This window comes from Dermacentor albipictus, chromosome 10 (genome assembly GCF_038994185.2).
Source record: "Dermacentor albipictus isolate Rhodes 1998 colony chromosome 10, USDA_Dalb.pri_finalv2, whole genome shotgun sequence".
Classification (NCBI taxonomy): Eukaryota; Metazoa; Arthropoda; class Arachnida; order Ixodida; family Ixodidae; genus Dermacentor; species Dermacentor albipictus.
Genome location: NC_091830.1, coordinates 707,848 through 725,732, shown reverse-complemented (window position 1 = coordinate 725,732; position 17,885 = coordinate 707,848). Strand labels below are relative to the sequence as shown.

The window sequence follows — 17,885 nt, the reverse complement described above, 5'->3', positions numbered from 1 at the left end:
AGAGAAGCAAGAAGAGCCGACAAAGAAAATTTTACTATTACCTTTGTCTCCTGCACTATAATCTTCAACCGGACTCTTATGCTTTCTCAGTTAAGGCCCTCAATCGTTTGTTGCAGTTCATCCATGCAGTGTTGCTGAGCAGGATAATGTCTTCTGCAAATCGAAGGTTGAGATATTCGCTGTTGATCCTCCCTCCTGAGCCTTTCCCGTCTAATATATTGAGTACTTGAATAATACTTGAATCATCATCATCCTGTTTTATGCCCACTGCACGACTAAATCCTTTCCCTGCGATCTGCTATTACCCCGGTCCTGCGCCAACCGATTTCAACTAGCGCCCGCGAATTTCCTAATTTCATCGCTGCACCTAGTCTTCTGCCGTCCTCGACTGTGTTTCCCTTAATTATATTGGTACCCATTCTGTAACTCTAATGGTCCACCGGTTACCAAACCTGCACATTACATCACCGGCTCAGCTTCATTTTCTTTCTCTTTATGTCAATTAGAATATCGGCTATACCCATTTGCTCTCTGATCCCAACCACTCTCTGTCTTAACGTTATGCCTAGAAATCTTCGTTCCATCACTCTTTGCGCGGTCCTCAACTTGTTCTCAAGCTTCTTTGTCAGTCGCCAAGTTTCTGCTCCACATGTCAGCGCCGGTAAAACGCACTGATTGTACACCTTCCATTTCAATGATAAGCGTAAGCTTCCAATCGGGAGCTGACAAAGTCTGCCGTAAGCGCTCCAACCCATTTTTATCCTTCTGTAAATTTACTTCTCATGGTCAGGGTTCCCTGTGATTAATTGACCTAGTTAAACGTGCCCCTTCGCAGACTCTAGAGGCTGACTGGAGATCTGGAACTCTTATTTCCTTGCCCGACTATTCATCATTATCTTTGTCTTCAGCATATTAATCTTCAACCCCACTCTTACATCCTCTATGTTAAGGTCCTCAATCATTTGTTGTAACTTGTCTGCATTGTTGCTGAATAGAACAATGTCATCGCCAAACTGAAAGGTGCTGAGAAAGGTGCTGAGATAAATGGCTTGAATACTTCTTCCAAGCACGCAGTGAATACCATTGGAGAGATTGTGTCTCCTTCTCTGACCCCTTCCTTTATAGGTATCTTCCTGCTTTCCTTGTGTAGAATTAAGGTAGCTGTAAAACCTCTGTAGATATTTTCCAAGCTATTTACGTACGAGTTCTGTACTCCTTGATTACGCGATGCCTCTATGACTGCTGGTATCTCTACTGAATTAAATGCCTCTTCGTAATCTATGAAAGCCATATAGAGAGACTTATTGTACTGTGCGTATTTCTCGATAACCTGATTAATGACATGGATGTGATCCATTGTAGAGTATCTCTTCCTGAAGCCAGCCTGCCCCTTGGTTGACTAAAGTCCAATGTTGCCCTTATTCTATTGGAGATTATTTGGGTAAATATTTTATATAATACTGGGAGTAAGCTAATGGGCCTATAATTTTCCAATTCTTTAACGTCTCCCTTTTTTGTGGATTAGCATAATGTTTGCATTCTTCCAGTTTTCTGGGACCCTTGCAGTCGATAGACACATCGTATAAAGAGCCGCCAGCTTTCCAAGCATTCTGTGTCCTCCATCTTTGATTAACTAGACTGTTATTCCATCTTCTTCTGCCGCTCTTCCTCATTTCATGTCTTGCAAGGCCCTTATGACCTCATGGCTAGTTATAGGAGGAGTTTTGGTATCCTGTTGATTAGTGTATCTAATGGAGGTATCCTTGAATAATGGAGGTATAGCTTGAATAGTAACGAAACCAAACCATGTTAAAGTGCATGCCAGTTTATTTCTGAACACAGACCAAACACTGTCTTGTGAAGAAATTTACCGCTATAGATAAAACGACTATAAATCATGAATAACACTCGTAGGGATGTAGCGTTTTCACTTGAAGACACAGAAAACAGAAGTAGAATTAAAACTGCGACGTACATTAGTCTTTGGCCACAAGCTGTACTTAAGGTAGCGACATAAAACACAGTGAAAAAAGCTACATAATGCAATAATCTGGTCACTGTCGCGATCAAGTATATACGTCATTTACAGTTTGTGCATTATTGAAGGGCACACTACTATCACAATCAGAGTCGACAGAAAGCAGTGCTTGGTATAATGTACACTATTCAGCGTTTCGAAAGACTAGGTCCTTGACTAGATTTGTTGCGTCACGGGGACATGATTCTAGCACCACTGCTGGATCAACTCGCAACTAGTCGACTCATCCATAAAGGAAAGCGCGAACATGCAGATCTTTCGTCGGCAGATTCGTCTAGATATATAATTGACAAATTTAAGGCGCGCTATCACGGTCTGCACGGCTTCCTCTGCTTTTGACTGACCCGTGTCCGAAGAGAGATGCTGCCGCTGACTTAGAGTATAGCCGGTGTGTTTTTTTTTCTTTTCTCGTTGCTACGTTGCCGCATTTTGTGTAAATGCTTTGGGCTCCTTTTGATGAATGTTTGCATGTAATGACAGCCTCGGTGCGCACATGGGAACGCACGAGCTTCGTCGTCAGCTTTCGGCCATCATTAGACGTAACTTTCATGGGCAACTGAATACTGCTTGAAAGAGTTCCACAAATCGTCCTTCACAAGGTCAGTGGCGCCGAGGTCCTTCAGATCCTTGTGACCGGACGAGGCGGCGATCTTGCGGAGTGCAGCCAGGCAGGCCACTAGGACAGAGTTGCTGCTGTTGCGTTCCTTTGGTTCCTTGCACAGCCGAACAAGTCTTTGCACACCTGAATGCAAGAAAAATGTCCCTGGTTAAACGGGTACGCACATGAAAGGTTTCTGCTATTTTTTTTTTTGCGCACACTATCTTTTTACACGAGGGAAAGATTACTCGTATTGAATATTGAAAAACTTCTTGGTTTGATGTTCACACTAGTTTCGACTAGACTATGAACATCGCGCAATGGTAATTCACCGTTAAACGTGTTAAACAACCTTTCTACAGTGGATTGGAAGGGCAACTCCGGCGATTTCTTGACAATGTCAAGGTAATAGAATGTTTAGGTACCCGAGACCCCACTGTCACGCGTCTATGTAATACCCTGAAAGGGGTCCTTAAGGGACAGTAAATGTCGATGATGATAGTAAGATTGTTCCGCAAATTCGAAAATAATTTTAAATCAGCAAAAAAGCACAAAAACGAAACCGCAACTTGACCAAGCAGCCGAGCGAACCTCTTCCTGTGACGTCACGAGAGGTAACCCAGCGGGGAAGGCGCGCAAGGCATGCCGGTCTCGCCCGCGAGACGAACGAAACCGGCGAAGAGCAGAAGCTCGACTAATTCGTGACCGCGTCGGACCTTCGGGCGAAAATGTCAGTTGCACCAGCTCTCTTGATCTGTGAAACAGTGACAGCTATGATTCCGACCAATTGAACAGCCCCGAATCGCCGTTTATTTATGTATTTATTTATTTATTTATTGTTTATACTTTCAGGGCCCGAAGACACTAAAGAAAGGAGTGGCATATGGACACAAACGTGTGCAGTGAAATAACAGCAAAAAAAAAAACATTACAAGGCTTTTTCAAGGCGATTTTGAATCATTCTGTATCAGCAATGTCAGCAATGGAGTAGGGAAGGTGGTTCCATTCGGTGGTTATTTTTGGGACGAAAGAATCATAGCATAAGTTAATGCGACACGATGGCAAGCTTACTTTGAGAAAGTGATCGGTCCTAGCTGAGACGTAGCAAAGTAGTGAAAGATGAGGGACTTTCAATACTTGATTGTAGTGGTAAGTTTTATGAAAAAGAGTCAGGCGGGAGAATCTGCGGCGGAAGGAAAGGTCCGATAAGTTTAACGTTCTTTTCATGGATGTGACGCTAGAATGACGGGAGTAGTTAGTCAAGTTCGCGTTCGATCCGCCACCACGAGAGCCAGCGCCCATGCGCAGCGTATCTCGCTGCAACATGAAGTGTAAACCCCATGCAAGCGATCTTGCGCGCGACAAGCGATGCGATGGAGATGGCTGTCGCTTTCGCTCGTCGCCTACAAGTCGTACCCCATGCGAGCGACGATTTTGAGCGACGTCTCCCCGATGTTGCCGGTATGAGGGCAGCAATATACGGCCCGAAACTAGCGTGACGCGTGCATTATTAATTTTAAGTTTGTGTATCTTACTGTAAAAAGCAGCATAAAATATTTCTGGGAGTCTTGCAGAGGTTCTTATCCTTGCACGTATAAAAATTCAATCGTTTTCTCCTTCTGTGCGACAATCGGTAGTATATGAGTGATGTACATCCAGTTCCGGCTTCGCGCTATTGGCTAGTCGCTCATATATAGCACTTCCAGGCGACGAGCGACGAATTCTAGATTTCTAGAAATGAGCGATCGAGTGACAAGACCGAGCGATTTGTTCAAGCCACGGCCCGTTTTGACGCTCGAAGCCGTCGCTCGTCGCTGTCTCGCACAAAATCGCTCTTGGGGTTTAGTCTTGGAACACCAAGGGTAGCCCTGACCACTGACTTCATACGTGCTGCTTGCTATTTTAGGTGTTTTAACCCGTCTCAGGGAAGCTCTTCGCATACTCACTGTAATATGTGGAGCACGACTTTTCTCATTTGTATCCTGCAAGAACGCCAGAGACAATAAAAAGCACCGACCGGTGCACTTGTTTACATCGGCAGGTACAGCGATGGCTCGTCGTTTGCTTGAGATAGAATGCTAGCCGCTCGTTGTTGACATCAATTAATGTCAGAACATATCAAAACACACAGATTTAGTACATGCAAGCAACGTTGCATCACTCTGAGCTGCGCTGATATGAGCAACCACACATCTTCGAAAACAGCGAGCGGAAGACCGTACGGGAGCGTTGTTGTGCTGCCAGTTACCGTTCTTCGTATTCCGTTCATGCACACAATTAACGTCTTCCGACACAGGTTAGGACTTGGCGCGTCTGGTTGTTTATTTAGAGAACGCGTAGTTTTAGTGTGGAAACGCCGATGCCAGTATTGACACCGTTTGCAGCTGAACGAGGTGATGGTTTGCGCTATACTGTATCGAAAATGGCCTCCGCTTGCTGCATGCCCATTTGGGATACGAGGCAAACAGTGCACTTTGTAGGCTAAATATTGAGTCAGCATAAGAATATGTAAAAATACACCCATGTACGTAGTCACATTTATTTTAGGAAAGTGCCAGCGAGTCATCGACAACGGTCGCCGTCATCGCCCGCCGTCGACAACGGCAACATACAGATGTTTACAGCGCGTCATGTCGTCGCTTCTGGCTTTTTGCGTGTGCAATGTATGAATTGAGGAATGGTTTACTTGATATTCATATGGTCGAAACATAACTACAGAAGCAGTTTTGTTCATCCTACTATGGCTTCATTGGCTTCAGTTGATTCGCTCAGACCCGACAGCAGTTTTCGCACGAACCCCGCGACTGTGATAGGCTTAACCTCGGCTGAACGCGATCGGCATCGGCTCGAACTGTGTGCGCGGATGGCGAGGGCTGAAGTTCGTGCAGCCAGCAACGCAACACCACAACATCTCTTGCACGTCCACAGGGAATGCAACTTCTCGCGACAGCAACTTCTCTCGCCAAGCAGTAGCTAGCGATCGTCGATTCCTCTCTCGTCGCTGTCGTCTGCATGAACCCGGCATGCTCCGCGTGTACCACTCCTTACGCCATACTCAAGGTTTGTTCGATTCAGAAAACGTGCGTGGCACCACAACCTAAAATGTGCAGGTGGTTCCAGTTGTGACCCGTAAGTGAGGAGGTAACGTACGGTGTTCGAGGCAATAAATCCATTTGTAAAAAATTCTGCGTAACTCTCAAACCTGCTTTCTTGAGGACATGACCGAAGTGAGCAGAAGAACGTACCCAAAGAATGTCACTGACATCCGTTGACATCGAAAAATCGTCGGAGTTGCCCTTTAAAAGTCAGATGTCTTTCTTTCCTCCATATTATAAGGCGGCCTTTAACGTGCGTAAATTCATATAATTCAAGGTAAAGAGAACGACAGCTACATGAGCCTTCCTGTCGCTAGTTTTATATTTCCTTTCCTTTTGTGTGTGTGTGTGTGTGTGTGTGTGTGTGTGTGTGTGTTTGTGTGTGTGCGTGCGTGCATACACGCCATGTTTTAATGTTATGGCTTCCTTACATTTCGTAAATTTCCGTTCGTGAACGGTTGCCGTTTCGAAAATGAAGCAGCGCAAAGTGCTTGAGGAACATACCTTGCATTTGCAAGACCATGTTGGCTGTGCTTGAGCATGAACAGAGGCGCGCCAGAGCGATCGCAGATTTCTGCAAGACGCGTTCGCAGGCATCCACTTCTCCGCTGCTGTGCAGGCTGGAAGGGCGAACTTGCAGGTAACAGACGAGTTGAATCAGCGCGCCGGACTCGATGATATCGGCGTGGCAGTACCTCCCGGCCGAAGCATTAGCGAGGATCGTCGCAACCTGTGATGGGCAAGGCGCGCTTGAGTGAAGGCAAAATACAGGAGGTGCGCAATGCTCACGTGTGCCCGCGCCTGTTTCTTATATACTGCACGCGATAGTCTATATATATGTATCTCCAGACAGTAAGAAACTGACAGCCGGGGCTAGATCACATATATAATTTTCTTAATATCATGACAACTGTTGAACACTATTCCAGCTGTCATAGCAACTTGAATTTAAAAGAGTAGGTCTGAAGACTAAGCATTCTTCCTCAAAGGTAATGTTTTTTGTAATTTATGCTCTAATTTATAATTTCTGTGCTTAGAAGTTCTGCCACAAATAAGAACGCCAGGCGAGTGTTCCTGCTAGTAACAGCGCAAAATGTAGACAAGGGACGAGACAAGAAGACACCACAAGCGCTGTAGCGCGCACAGCAGCGCTTGTGGTGTCTTCTTGTCTCGTCCCTTGTCTACATTCTGCGCTGTTACTAGCAGGATGGAAAACCAACAAGCCCAAGCTGCTATTCAGGCGAGTGTTGCTTGCCACATATTACCTTAGCCACATATATACACTTATATGTGTACGTATGCGCTTGAAATTATGTGATTATATGTTTTGGCGGTGAATGCAAAGCACGTGTGCTCCAAAGGAATTTCGCAAGAGCAGTATGCAATACGTTTGATTTAGGAAACAACAACCTAAACCCGGTGTTGCTTTCCATGGAACAGACTTATCTGTGTATTACTGATGATTCCCACTATAACGTCTGCAGTTCAGATATTCCTCTAAAACGTTTTTGTGAAACTCTAGGCCATGAGACTATGACATGCTTACGTGCAAAGTTATGCTGGTCGAGCCTGTCAATATGCACCAAAGGTCAGCCCAACAAATACCGTGCTAATGCGGACGAGGTTTCATGGTCAAGCTAATTTTCCCGTTAGCTAGTGTTGGTGCTGACTACATTTTTTTTTGGTCCTCAGCCGCCATTCAGCTCACTCGGAGTTGCTTCGGGAAATCAGCGGCGCCATAACAGAAGCGGCAACATAAGACCGGACGGCCGCCCATCCTATCGTATATAGGTGTTCGTTGTCCACGTCTATTTTCCGCCGTTGATACCTCGAGCCATGGCACATCAACTATCTCAAAACAAGTTTCTGGTAGAGTTAACATGGAGACCTCCGCTTCGATAATGCCACTCATGCCGGCTCTTGGCGATCTTTTCCTACATCGCACGACCACTCCAGACAAGTGTGATTTCCTAGAAACTGTCAAATGTCGCCTTCGATTGACTCACAGGAGGTCAGCTGCTGATTGGCTCAAAGCATAAGCATGGCGGAATTCGACAGTGTCTAGAATAGCACCCCGGGTCTAAGTGGCGTGGCAGGGCCCCAGTAAGGATTATAGTTGATCGGCCTGAGCGACGTGAAAACGTCGTATTACGCGACCACCGAATTATCATAGCAGAGTGTTGGTGTACGCCGGTTGGTTGTATATGATTTTGGGAAGTTACCGCTAGAAAACATGAGATCTTAAGAAAGGGGCAACGCGAAGCGGTCACCGAACTACGTATTACGAAGCGCTCATGAAATCACCGAATTCACACAAAAATGCGAGAGATACGTTGAATTGGCCCTTAACAGCTTCGCAACGTGCTTGTGGACAAGCTAGTCGGTTCCCTTGTCGGAATTTATAAGCCTGCCGCAGTTGGAAATACCCAAGTCTCACAACTTGAACTGGTGGACTGGGCGGAAAAGGCCAAGCGAGCCCAGGGCCTTACTTGAGCCCTAACCCTCAGCCACGTCCCTCTTTACCCTTCCCCCTTTCAATAAAGTTTTTCACCACCACCACCCAAGTCTCACCTGATCCTTGGCGAAGATGGAACAGGCCAGGTCCTTCTGCCTGGTTGCCAGCATGAGAGCGCGCACAGATTTGTTCCTGTGGATGCACTCCAGAGCTACGCGATCCAAGAAGGAGAGGTTGGCGAGCGCAGCCGCGGACAGCAGAAACACGTCTCCGCTGTTGGCCTGCTCGATGATTCCAGTTAGAGATGAGACCAGCGAGTCCATATGCCTCGACATGTGCCTCAATGTGCCGCCGGTGCAGTCGACCCACGGGGCAGTGATTTGGGCCAGCAAGCCAACTGCCTCGCACTTCTCCTGTTGACTGGCGTCGGCGTCCCTCAGGATTCTCTCGATGCATTCGATGCCGCCCGCCTGCTCCAGCTGCCGAATGGCCACCGAGTGGCCACATATGATGGTCAGCGCACGGACGGTGGCGCACTTTAGCGGCCGCAGACCGGCATCCTCGGCGATCGACAGGAGGGCGCTGACGCCACCCACTCGCGTGATCAGGTCGCACATATCCGGACCAGCTTCGCCCAAGCTGCTCAGTGCGGCTACAGATCGCCGGGCGCAACTCGGGGCCCGGTTCTCTCGGCTCATCTTCACTATTTTCTGCATGAAAAAAAAAAGTGATAAGTAATCGCAATGACTTCGGCTTGTCCTGTCATGCTCTAATCACAAGACTGTATGATGCGACTTCGTTACAGCTTGGTTTGAATTTTGAAATTGTGACATGGGCTCTAAAATGATCAATTACAAGCTTAATTAAACTATGTTCATTAACTAACATCATTATGTAATTTCCCTTGTAGGTATTGTCTGCCTCAAGTAATTCTGATGATTCGACAGAATTGCGACATCTAGCGCAGGTAAGTCTGTTTTTCTTTATTATATACGTAACCCGGTACATTACTTTTATTCATCGTGAAGGTGCTACGGCACTGACGTTTGCAACGTGTGTTCCATATTTGGTAGTATTCTACATAAGACATAATAATTATACAAATAGACGTAGGGGATTCGACCTGCCACTGAAGTGGGAGGGGGCGAAATGCAAGAACGCTCGTATACTTATAGCTTTAGACACAAGTTAAAATTTCCTAGTTCAAAATTGATCCGGCCCTACACTACGGCGTGCCTGATAATCAGATTGCGGTTTTGGCGCGTAAAACCAAAAAATTTAATAGATGTGATGATCCGATTTTTACATCTTTTTCTTCGAAACATAAAGAAAGCGTCCAAATGGTGAAAAGTAAACGAGCCTTCTTTAGGGTGGAACTTGTGTACTGTACTTAGTCTGTGCTGCAGCGAATGAGTCGCAACAAAGAAATGAACCAACCTCCAGATCTTTCAAGATGAGCGAGTTGCAGAGCGTCTGTACAGTGTTCTTGATGTCTGTCATGAGGGATACGATGGTCTCTAGTTCGACAGGCTTGCAGTTGGGCCTTGCTCCGATCTCTCGGAGGTTTTGCAGCAGTCGGTGCAGGTGGCTTTCTACTTTGCGCGAATACGGCGAGGAGCCGTGGATGACAGTCTTGTAGTCTCGCAGCAGGTCGTTCACCTCCGAACTGAGACCGGGAGTGCTGCTGCAGAACTTGAGCCATAGTCCCTGCTGGAGCCTCCTGGCCACGTGAGTTACGGTAGCCATAACCGAATCAACGCGGTCTTGCAGTGACGTGATGGCGTCTGTGAGAACAAACCAGCAAGAGGCACCTTTCGTGAGAATAACGGATCTCTCCGACACAAGTCGCGTTTGCAACGTGATAAAGTGAAAGCGGCTAAAATGACTCTGCTAGCCCGTTAAATGAAGCTTTGCTGTCGCAGCGCTCAATCCATTCTACGGATTGATGACGTAAGCACCACACAGTACCATATGTTACGAATTCTGCTTGAACGCTGGTGACGTACCGTGCGCATCTCCGACGGCCAGCACGGCAGCGAGGGCTGGGTCCTTGGTGAGGGACTTGCTTTGCAGGGAGCTGAGGCACTCGTTCTCTACTGAAAGGCGCACCGCCTTGAGCCACTGCTGGACGCTGGGCACGGAGCTCAATCCCGACCTGAAATAGTGGCAAGAATTAATGAGATGTCATGAAGGCACTAACCGCGTGTCACAAGCGATGAAATAGTTGGCATTACTACTTACTGCTCAACGATCCACTGCAGGTAGTGTCCCAGGGGGCTGTTCTCGGGAAGTATGGCAGAATTAAGGAAAGAGCATTCGGGAGTTTCTGGTTTTTTAACAGGTGACATCATCGCATCTTCATCAGCGAAGGGAAGCCTTCGGCAAACATCTCTGAGGTCTGTCGGTACAATGGGACTGACAGTGGCATATATGCTTTTTAGTGCTTCTTCCGCATTGACTCTGGTCTCTGACAGTGGCACAAGGGAACCGTTGGGCGAATCTCGTTCCTCGGCGGCAAGGTCCTCTGTGGAAGCAAACCGGACGTTCTTCTTCTCTGAAGATCGCAGCAGGCGAAACGAGCTGCCCCTCCGGCATCGTTTCATGAACGAGGACGCACTCTTGGGTGTGCTCGTCTTTGGCGTCTTCGGCACAGGAACCTTGACATTCTCCGGCGTCTTCAGATCGGTCGCTTTGTTGTTCGGTGGCGCTGACTTGGCCGGCGTCGAATGGGGGGCGTCGATTTTTGGCTTTTCTGCAAGTTTATCTTTCTGAACGTGGCATACGTCCTTCTCACTGCCAGCTTCGGAAGACATGTTTATGGTCCTGTATTGAACATTTTTGTACAGGGTCTTGCGACAGACCTGCTCGATTGAGTGAGACAGCCAATCCTCTTGCCCAACCTCTTCACTGGGAGGTGCACAGCCGATTCCGGGTGATACCTTGCTAATCTGGTAGGGGAGGACGCTCTTGTGGAACAGGTCGAAGTTGTCAAGCGACGTGTCCAGGTTGAGCTTGAAGACCTCGTGGCTCCTTCCACTAGCCTGCAGTTGAAAATGAGGCATGTAGGGTTCTGCTTGCCGCATATACAAATTCTCGCGTAACAATACCCAGCATAATATGCATGATTCTCGAGTACTCAGATTAACGCTGCATACGTTTTAGAGCTGCTGTTACAATTTCGGAATAGCTTTAATGCTTATGGTTTCCGCTACTGTCCGGGCCACGTTTCGCCGCGGGGATTGGCTTGCACTTATGAAGGTTGCCACGAGGAAGCCCTATCTGTCGGTGATGTGGTTTTAGCGAGATGTAATATTTGCTCTCAAGGATTCAGTCTGAAAATTAGACACGCTCCTCTCTTCGAATATTTCAGAAAACATGCTTCATTGTCACTTAGCAAGTCCACGATAAACGTAGTATAATTAGTAAAGCTGGCTTTGTTTAACGTCACTTTAACCGATCTACGTAAATTCTTAGGCGTATGTTGAAAAGATCGTCGGAACGCATCCATACAGGCTAACAAGGATTTACAAATGTTATCCTTACTTGATGCTACCCAGAAGCCAGTCATGCACATATTTGTTTACGTATAAACCGTTGAAAACATTGAGAAGGTTCTCGGCTGCCTGCCGCGACGCCGACTCACCCTACTGTGGCTTCTGTTCATAGACTACGTTTCCTTTTTTTGTACACGCGCAAGTTCGTAAAGTTTGTATTCACGTTGATTGTTTCCCCTCGCTCACTTTTGCTTTTTTTTTACTGAAAAAAATCCATAAATTGAACTCTCCGTGCTTGCAGTTGCTCTTTTGATGAAGGCCGGACCTCGGCCGCAAGGTCGTTATTTTTCCTACGTGCTTCTATTGTTTGAACTATTTCTGTGCCGGAACCTGTGATTCTATGCATGACTGATATATATATATATATATATATATATATATATATATATATATATATATATATATATATATATATATATATATATATATATATATATATATATATATATATAAACGAGAAGAAGGGGGTTAACCGAGGGACTCGATAATTATTAGTCATATAATGAGTAGCCAACAAACACTGACACCAAGTACAACATAGGGGAAATTGCATGTGCTTAATAAAGGAAATCAAGTAATGATAAATTAATGGAAATTAAAGTGGATGAAAAAACAACTTGCCGCAGGTGGGAACGGAACTTACAACCTTCGCATGTCGCGTGCGATGCTCTACCAATTGAGCTACCGCGGCGGCGTTTCCCCATCCACTTTCTTGGGTATTTATGTGTACTAGTAGAACCCTGGGAGTGTTAGCCAGCGCCCCCACTCACAGACCTTGGCGGCGGACGTGGAACGTCTTTTTTGCCGCAGGCGTCACGAGAACGTGATCTTTTTCGGGTGAAGGCAACTGGTCAATAAACCCACATATGCTACCTGAAGGCATCAATGTTGCCGGATTCGAGACCCTTTTCGTTTATTACATAACGAGGGTCTCGAATCCGGCAACATTGATGCCTTCAGGTAGCATATGTGGGTTTATTGACCAGTTGCCTTCACCCGAAAAAGATCACGTTCTCGTGACGCCTGCGGCAAAAAAGACGTTCCACGTCCGCCGCCAAGGTCTGTGAGTGGGGGCGCTGGCTAACACTCCCAGGGTTCTACTAGTACACATAAATACCCAAGAAAGTGGATGGGGAAACGCCGCCGCGGTAGCTCAATTGGTAGAGCATCGCACGCGACATGCGAAGGTTGTGGGTTCGGTTCCCACCTGCGGCAAGTTGTTTTTTCATCCACTTTAATTTCCATTAATTTATCATTACTTGATTTCCTTTATTAAGCACATGCAATTTCCCCCATGTTGTACTTGGTGTCAGTGTTTGTTGGCTACTCATTATATGACTATATATATATATATATATATATATATATATATATATATATATATATATATATATATATATATATATATATATATATATATATCTGTGTTTAAACGGGAACAAACACTCAGTGATAGTGGACTGCACTTCCTCCTGGCGCTGCAAGTGAGTTACGCCGAAGCTGCTGATTTAAGGGTTCACCTATACGGACATGGGACTCGAACATGGTCGTCGAAAAACCTACTATTGTTCAGTGCCGCTTCGTAACATAAGTGCTAGCCTTAGTGCTTTTACCAGACGCTCATTAACGGACTCACTATATTTATAGACTGAGTCCACTTACTGTCTGCGATTTTTCTCGTTGGTACCTGTAATCGATTCGAGCCTGACTGACACGACATGCTTTCAGAATTTCCCTTCCTTAGATATAGACCCTCCTCCCCCCCACACACACACATCCCTCTTTCTTGTGTGTCATTTCACTCCAGCTGCTATATACATGTATGTGCAACTCTCCACTTTCCGACTGCGCCAGCGTCAAACGGCTCGATGTATGCCAGGTGCGGCGTTGAGTGCAATCTCTTCAAGGGCTGGCGCAACGATATCTTCTGCGAATGAATACTGTGCGGGCCTTTCTTGCGGTCCTAACCGTGAACAAATGATCGAACGAAGCATTTTCTTTTTAATACCATCAGAGTAAACAATAGCGCATAGAACACTTAACCATAGTAGCGACACTATTTTTCTCACTATACCATAATTCATTTAGATTAGGATAGACGGATGTGTGAATAATTTAGTGTGGTAAAAATTCGCATCCGGATTTTGCGTTCAGCGTTTATCATGGAACGCGGGAAATGCCTGTAAGTTGAACCGGATAACATACGATGTTGCTTTTAAATATTGCCGTTCTCAGTTCGCGATACCGCTACTACGCCGTTTCACTTTGGAAGCGGAACAGAAACGGAACTCATGCGTATCTTCGAACAGTGGCCGGTCGTGCCGAAAGCGGGCAGCCAACGTTAAAAAAAAAAAGGAAAGAGAAAAAAAGAAAGCAAGCGATCGAACGCGGCACCAGTAAACTCACCGACGTGTCAATGCCTCCACGTCCCATCTTAGTTGCTGAACGTGAAATCCTCCGTGAGTCGGGTATGAAATCCACAAATCTCCGACTTGCGCGAGACCTTCAGCAAAAGGCCAGCATTGCGCAGCGACCGAGTAGAGACCAGAGCAACGAATGCGGGCGGCGCGGAGCCGCGGCACGTTTTATACGGTGCACGGGTGCGAGGAGGACGCCCCGCCTGTGCCAGATGGTCGCGTGCCGGCCGTCACCCCTCTTGCACTGCCGCAGCTGGCACGCGACATGCGCGTGGTCTGGTTCCGACCCCCCTCTATCCGCTCCATCAACACACCTTCCATGCGCGTTTCGTGCGCGTTTCCTTAGAAAATGACGCTGCCGCCGTGTATTTTGTTCGCCGTGCTTCCCCTCCGCGGCAAGCCAGCAGGCATGCTTTCTCCGATGCAGCAAAAGCCTTCAACTACACGGGCCCTCGCAACGCTGTGGCCCCCGTTGCTGACCTGGCGCGCCCCTCCGCTTCAACCACTACAGGAGAACACCCCCCCCCCCCCTCATTTGCCGGCGAACAGCCGGCATCTCGTGGTTCGAGCAAGGCCAGCTGCGCCCTTGGCACGTGCCGGAAGAGCGCCCCAAAAGGCAGCGCGTGCCCCCCCCCCCCCCTCTTCCGCCCCCAGTCTTCAGCGGAAAGTCTCCGTCGCAGATGTTTTCGTACACCGGGCCTACGCGCGGCCACGCGCCCGCCTAGAACGCGTGTGCGAGGAGAGGAGTTTAAAAAAATAGTCTAAAGTGCTGGACAGCTTCCGTGCGCGCGTTTTCAGCAAAGCTGTGCCACGTGCCTCGGCACGTGGCAGCTGTCATCTCCACCCTCGCGAGGGCGGACACAAACGGCCAAGGTGTTCCTCACATTTGAAGGAAAAAAGGAAAATAAAGTAACAGGAGCTTCCCCCGAAAGTAAGCAGCCTTCTCCGAAAGGTGAGCTCGGTGACCCGGCCCTATTGGCAGGCATACGAGCATGCATCCGTCCGAGTGCGCGCCGGCTTTGGGCATTGAAGACCGTCTGCTGAGCTAGTTGGTCTATCACAAAGTTACTCCCAGATATAGCACAAAAAAGTACACATACGCACAAAGAAGACACGACAGGCGAGAACGAGCTCTACTTTTCAGGGCATTGAGTTCACGTAAATTTTTGGACAATCTGCGGCAACAGTCTTAAAAAACAAGTTAACAAAGTAATCAGTTTCAAACCTCTTACGAATGTTTTCAATCCGTTGCTAACGTTATACTAAGCATTTAACAGCGCGAAAGTTTGATTGGAGTGCCCAGTAAGTAAAGAACACAGCTACCTAATATTACTCAATACATGGGCGTTTCATTTGGTGCCTTCGAGATGGCGGCTATAAAATGCGACAGGCCTCACTTACACTGGTTCCGCGATGTTGCGACCTTGCCGTGCCGATCGTTGCTGTGATTGCTGAGATAATCAGGTGTGATTCAGTGATAGTGTTAAAATACTATCAGGCAGTTTACAAGCACAGTAGCCGGCTTTATGAAAGTTAATAATTTAGTTCTAAGTGAATTGGCTTTAAGCGTCCCCAACCGCCTATTTTCGTGAAAAGGTGAAGATGAACAGATTTAGCTAGCACTGCCTACAGTACATCCTGCATTGTTACTTTCGTGTCAACGCAAACTGCTTTCTTATTAGAAAGCTGATATTAGCAAACAGGTTTCCATGCAGCCGATCACATTCAAGTTGCCGGGCTCTGTACGTGCTTGTCAGTGCTTGTTTTTACAGTTAGCTTGCCGACCTTGCCCATAACACAAATAGCTGCACGTTGCTAAGAACCTAGCAATATATGTAACATCGAATTACTGACCATAAACCTTTCTTGTATTTGTATTTTGTTCTTCTGAATGCAATGTCCGCAGATAAAGTGATAGAGCGAGTATAAGAGGTTATCGAAGACAGAGAGAGAAAGAAACAAAGAGAGGAAAGGCAGGTAGATCAGCCGGGCGTCCTGTTTGCTACCCTGCACCAGTAGAAAGGGAAAGAGGGAGAACAGAAAGGTGAAAAGAGAACGTGAACAGGTTATCAAATTGGTCACTAAAGTCAATGAGAGAATATATGAGTATCATTTCTTGTCCTTAAGCACTACCTCAACATGACGCGCGCCGCTGTGCTTTAACATGTGAGATGCGGCGGCGGCTTTCCGCGCTTAAACATTCGTGCCTTCGTTAGTAAGCGGCCAACCTAAGCCGAACGAAAAAAATAATTATGCAGGCCCGACGCACACATTAAACCTATGTGGAGCGTAGCTTTAGTCAAACGGTATACATAAAATCCTCTACGACTAACAGCGATGCGTGCAACTGTGCTTACTTTCATTATATGCAGCGTGCAACCTGACGCAATGTTCATGCTTATCCACTATGATAATCACACTTTCAGTCTCGTGCAATGTTTATGTTTATGTGCACTATACCGTGAGGCCCACGTGTGAAAAATTGCTGGTCTATGTCCATGGAGACGAGATCCGCCAGAACCCAGCCATAAACAGCCTTGGAGTTCGCAAGGCGGATCCACTTGGAACGAATTCTCATGATGGCACCAGTTTTGAGATATTCATTCTCGAACTTTGTGGACAAATGCATTGGCGTTTCTGTTACTTCCTTAACAAAATGTAGTTTTATGCGTATGCTTAACGCTTAGTGCTTAACGCCTGCTTCACCTCCGCCACGGGTCGGCCCGGCATTTCACTATCTTCGGGATCGGCCCACGTGTGAAAAAATTGGAGGACGCTTAAGCTTCGCCTTCAAGAGTGGGACGCGACAGCGTTCCCGTCGACCCGCCAAGGGGTATAAGACAATGCGCTACGGCACAGCAATCACTTACGATGCGCCCCGCATCGGACTTAGCGCCCACCTATCACGCGGTGAGCGTCAAGCAACGCAGCGCAGCGAAACGAACCAAAGAACTCGGTGTCTCGGAGGGGAAACGATCTACGCCAGCCAAACGTCGTGATCGGCACGGGCAGAGAGATAGATAGTAATCTAAACCGGAAGCACGGCGAAGCGTCGTCAGGGGAGAGGGAGTCCCGCGACGCGCCTGGCAGCGGTCCCAATGCGCGCGCGGCGCTCCTCCTGTCGGGGCAGCGCCGTACATTGAGAGGAGGGGGTCTTCTGTGTTTGCCGCAAGATGGCTCTGCGTGTGCGGAAAGCGCAGAAGAAATGCAGCGGAAACGCACTTCGCAACTCGTGTAATTGTGACTTCTGTACGTTACATGTTCATAATTACCGATATACACCGCAGTATAACTTTCCACGGCTCGTTTTGAAGGCAACACCGCATTCACTAGAGGCGCGTTTGCACCGCTTGGAAGCATCGAACTCGTGGCTGAGTGGTAGCGTCTCCGTCTCACACTCCGGAGACCTGGGTTCGATTCCCACCGGGCCAATCTTGGAAGTTGCTTTTTATTTATGAAGCGCCTGCCGTGATTTATCGCTCACGGTCAACGCCGCCGACGCCGACACCCGACGCCGACGACACCGGCTTTTCTGCGACACGAGCTCCTTAACGCTATCGCGTTAAAATTGCTGGTCTATGTCCATGGAGACGAGATCCGCCAGAACCCAGCCATAAACAGCTTCGCTGTGAAAATAGTAGGACGCCTTACATTCGGAGATCCCCGACTACTTCTCACGCTTTCAGGCAACTGCAGTTTGTAACTGTACTCTTTACCGGGGAACGCTG

The 17,885-nt window shown here is 47.4% G+C and overlaps 1 protein-coding gene across 1 annotated transcript; it reads right to left on the bottom strand.

Annotated features, from left to right (window-relative positions):
- Window positions 1–1,809: 1,809 nt before the first annotated feature.
- insc (inscuteable) lies at window positions 1,810–14,593 on the bottom strand. Its single transcript, XM_070527618.1, has 7 exons — window positions 14,147–14,593; window positions 10,428–11,227; window positions 10,193–10,341; window positions 9,624–9,970; window positions 8,303–8,896; window positions 6,236–6,461; window positions 1,810–2,780 (listed from the first exon to the last, which is right to left on the bottom strand). Exons 1-7 carry the CDS (start codon window positions 14,171–14,173, stop codon window positions 2,572–2,574), a joined length of 2,352 nt encoding a protein of 783 aa, XP_070383719.1. The 5' UTR covers window positions 14,174–14,593; the 3' UTR covers window positions 1,810–2,571.
- Between the last annotated feature and the right edge of the window lie 3,292 nt (window positions 14,594–17,885).

Coding starts and splice junctions, on each gene's coding strand:
- insc (XM_070527618.1), bottom strand. CDS start 14,173: ATGGGACGTGGAGGCATTGACACGTCG. Junction 10,342..10,427: donor CTGCAGTGGATCGTTGAGCA/GTAAGTAGTAAT, acceptor CCACTATTTCAG/GTCGGGATTGAGCTCCGTGC. Junction 2,781..6,235: donor CATGGTCTTGCAAATGCAAG/GTATGTTCCTCA, acceptor TCTTGCATTCAG/GTGTGCAAAGACTTGTTCGG.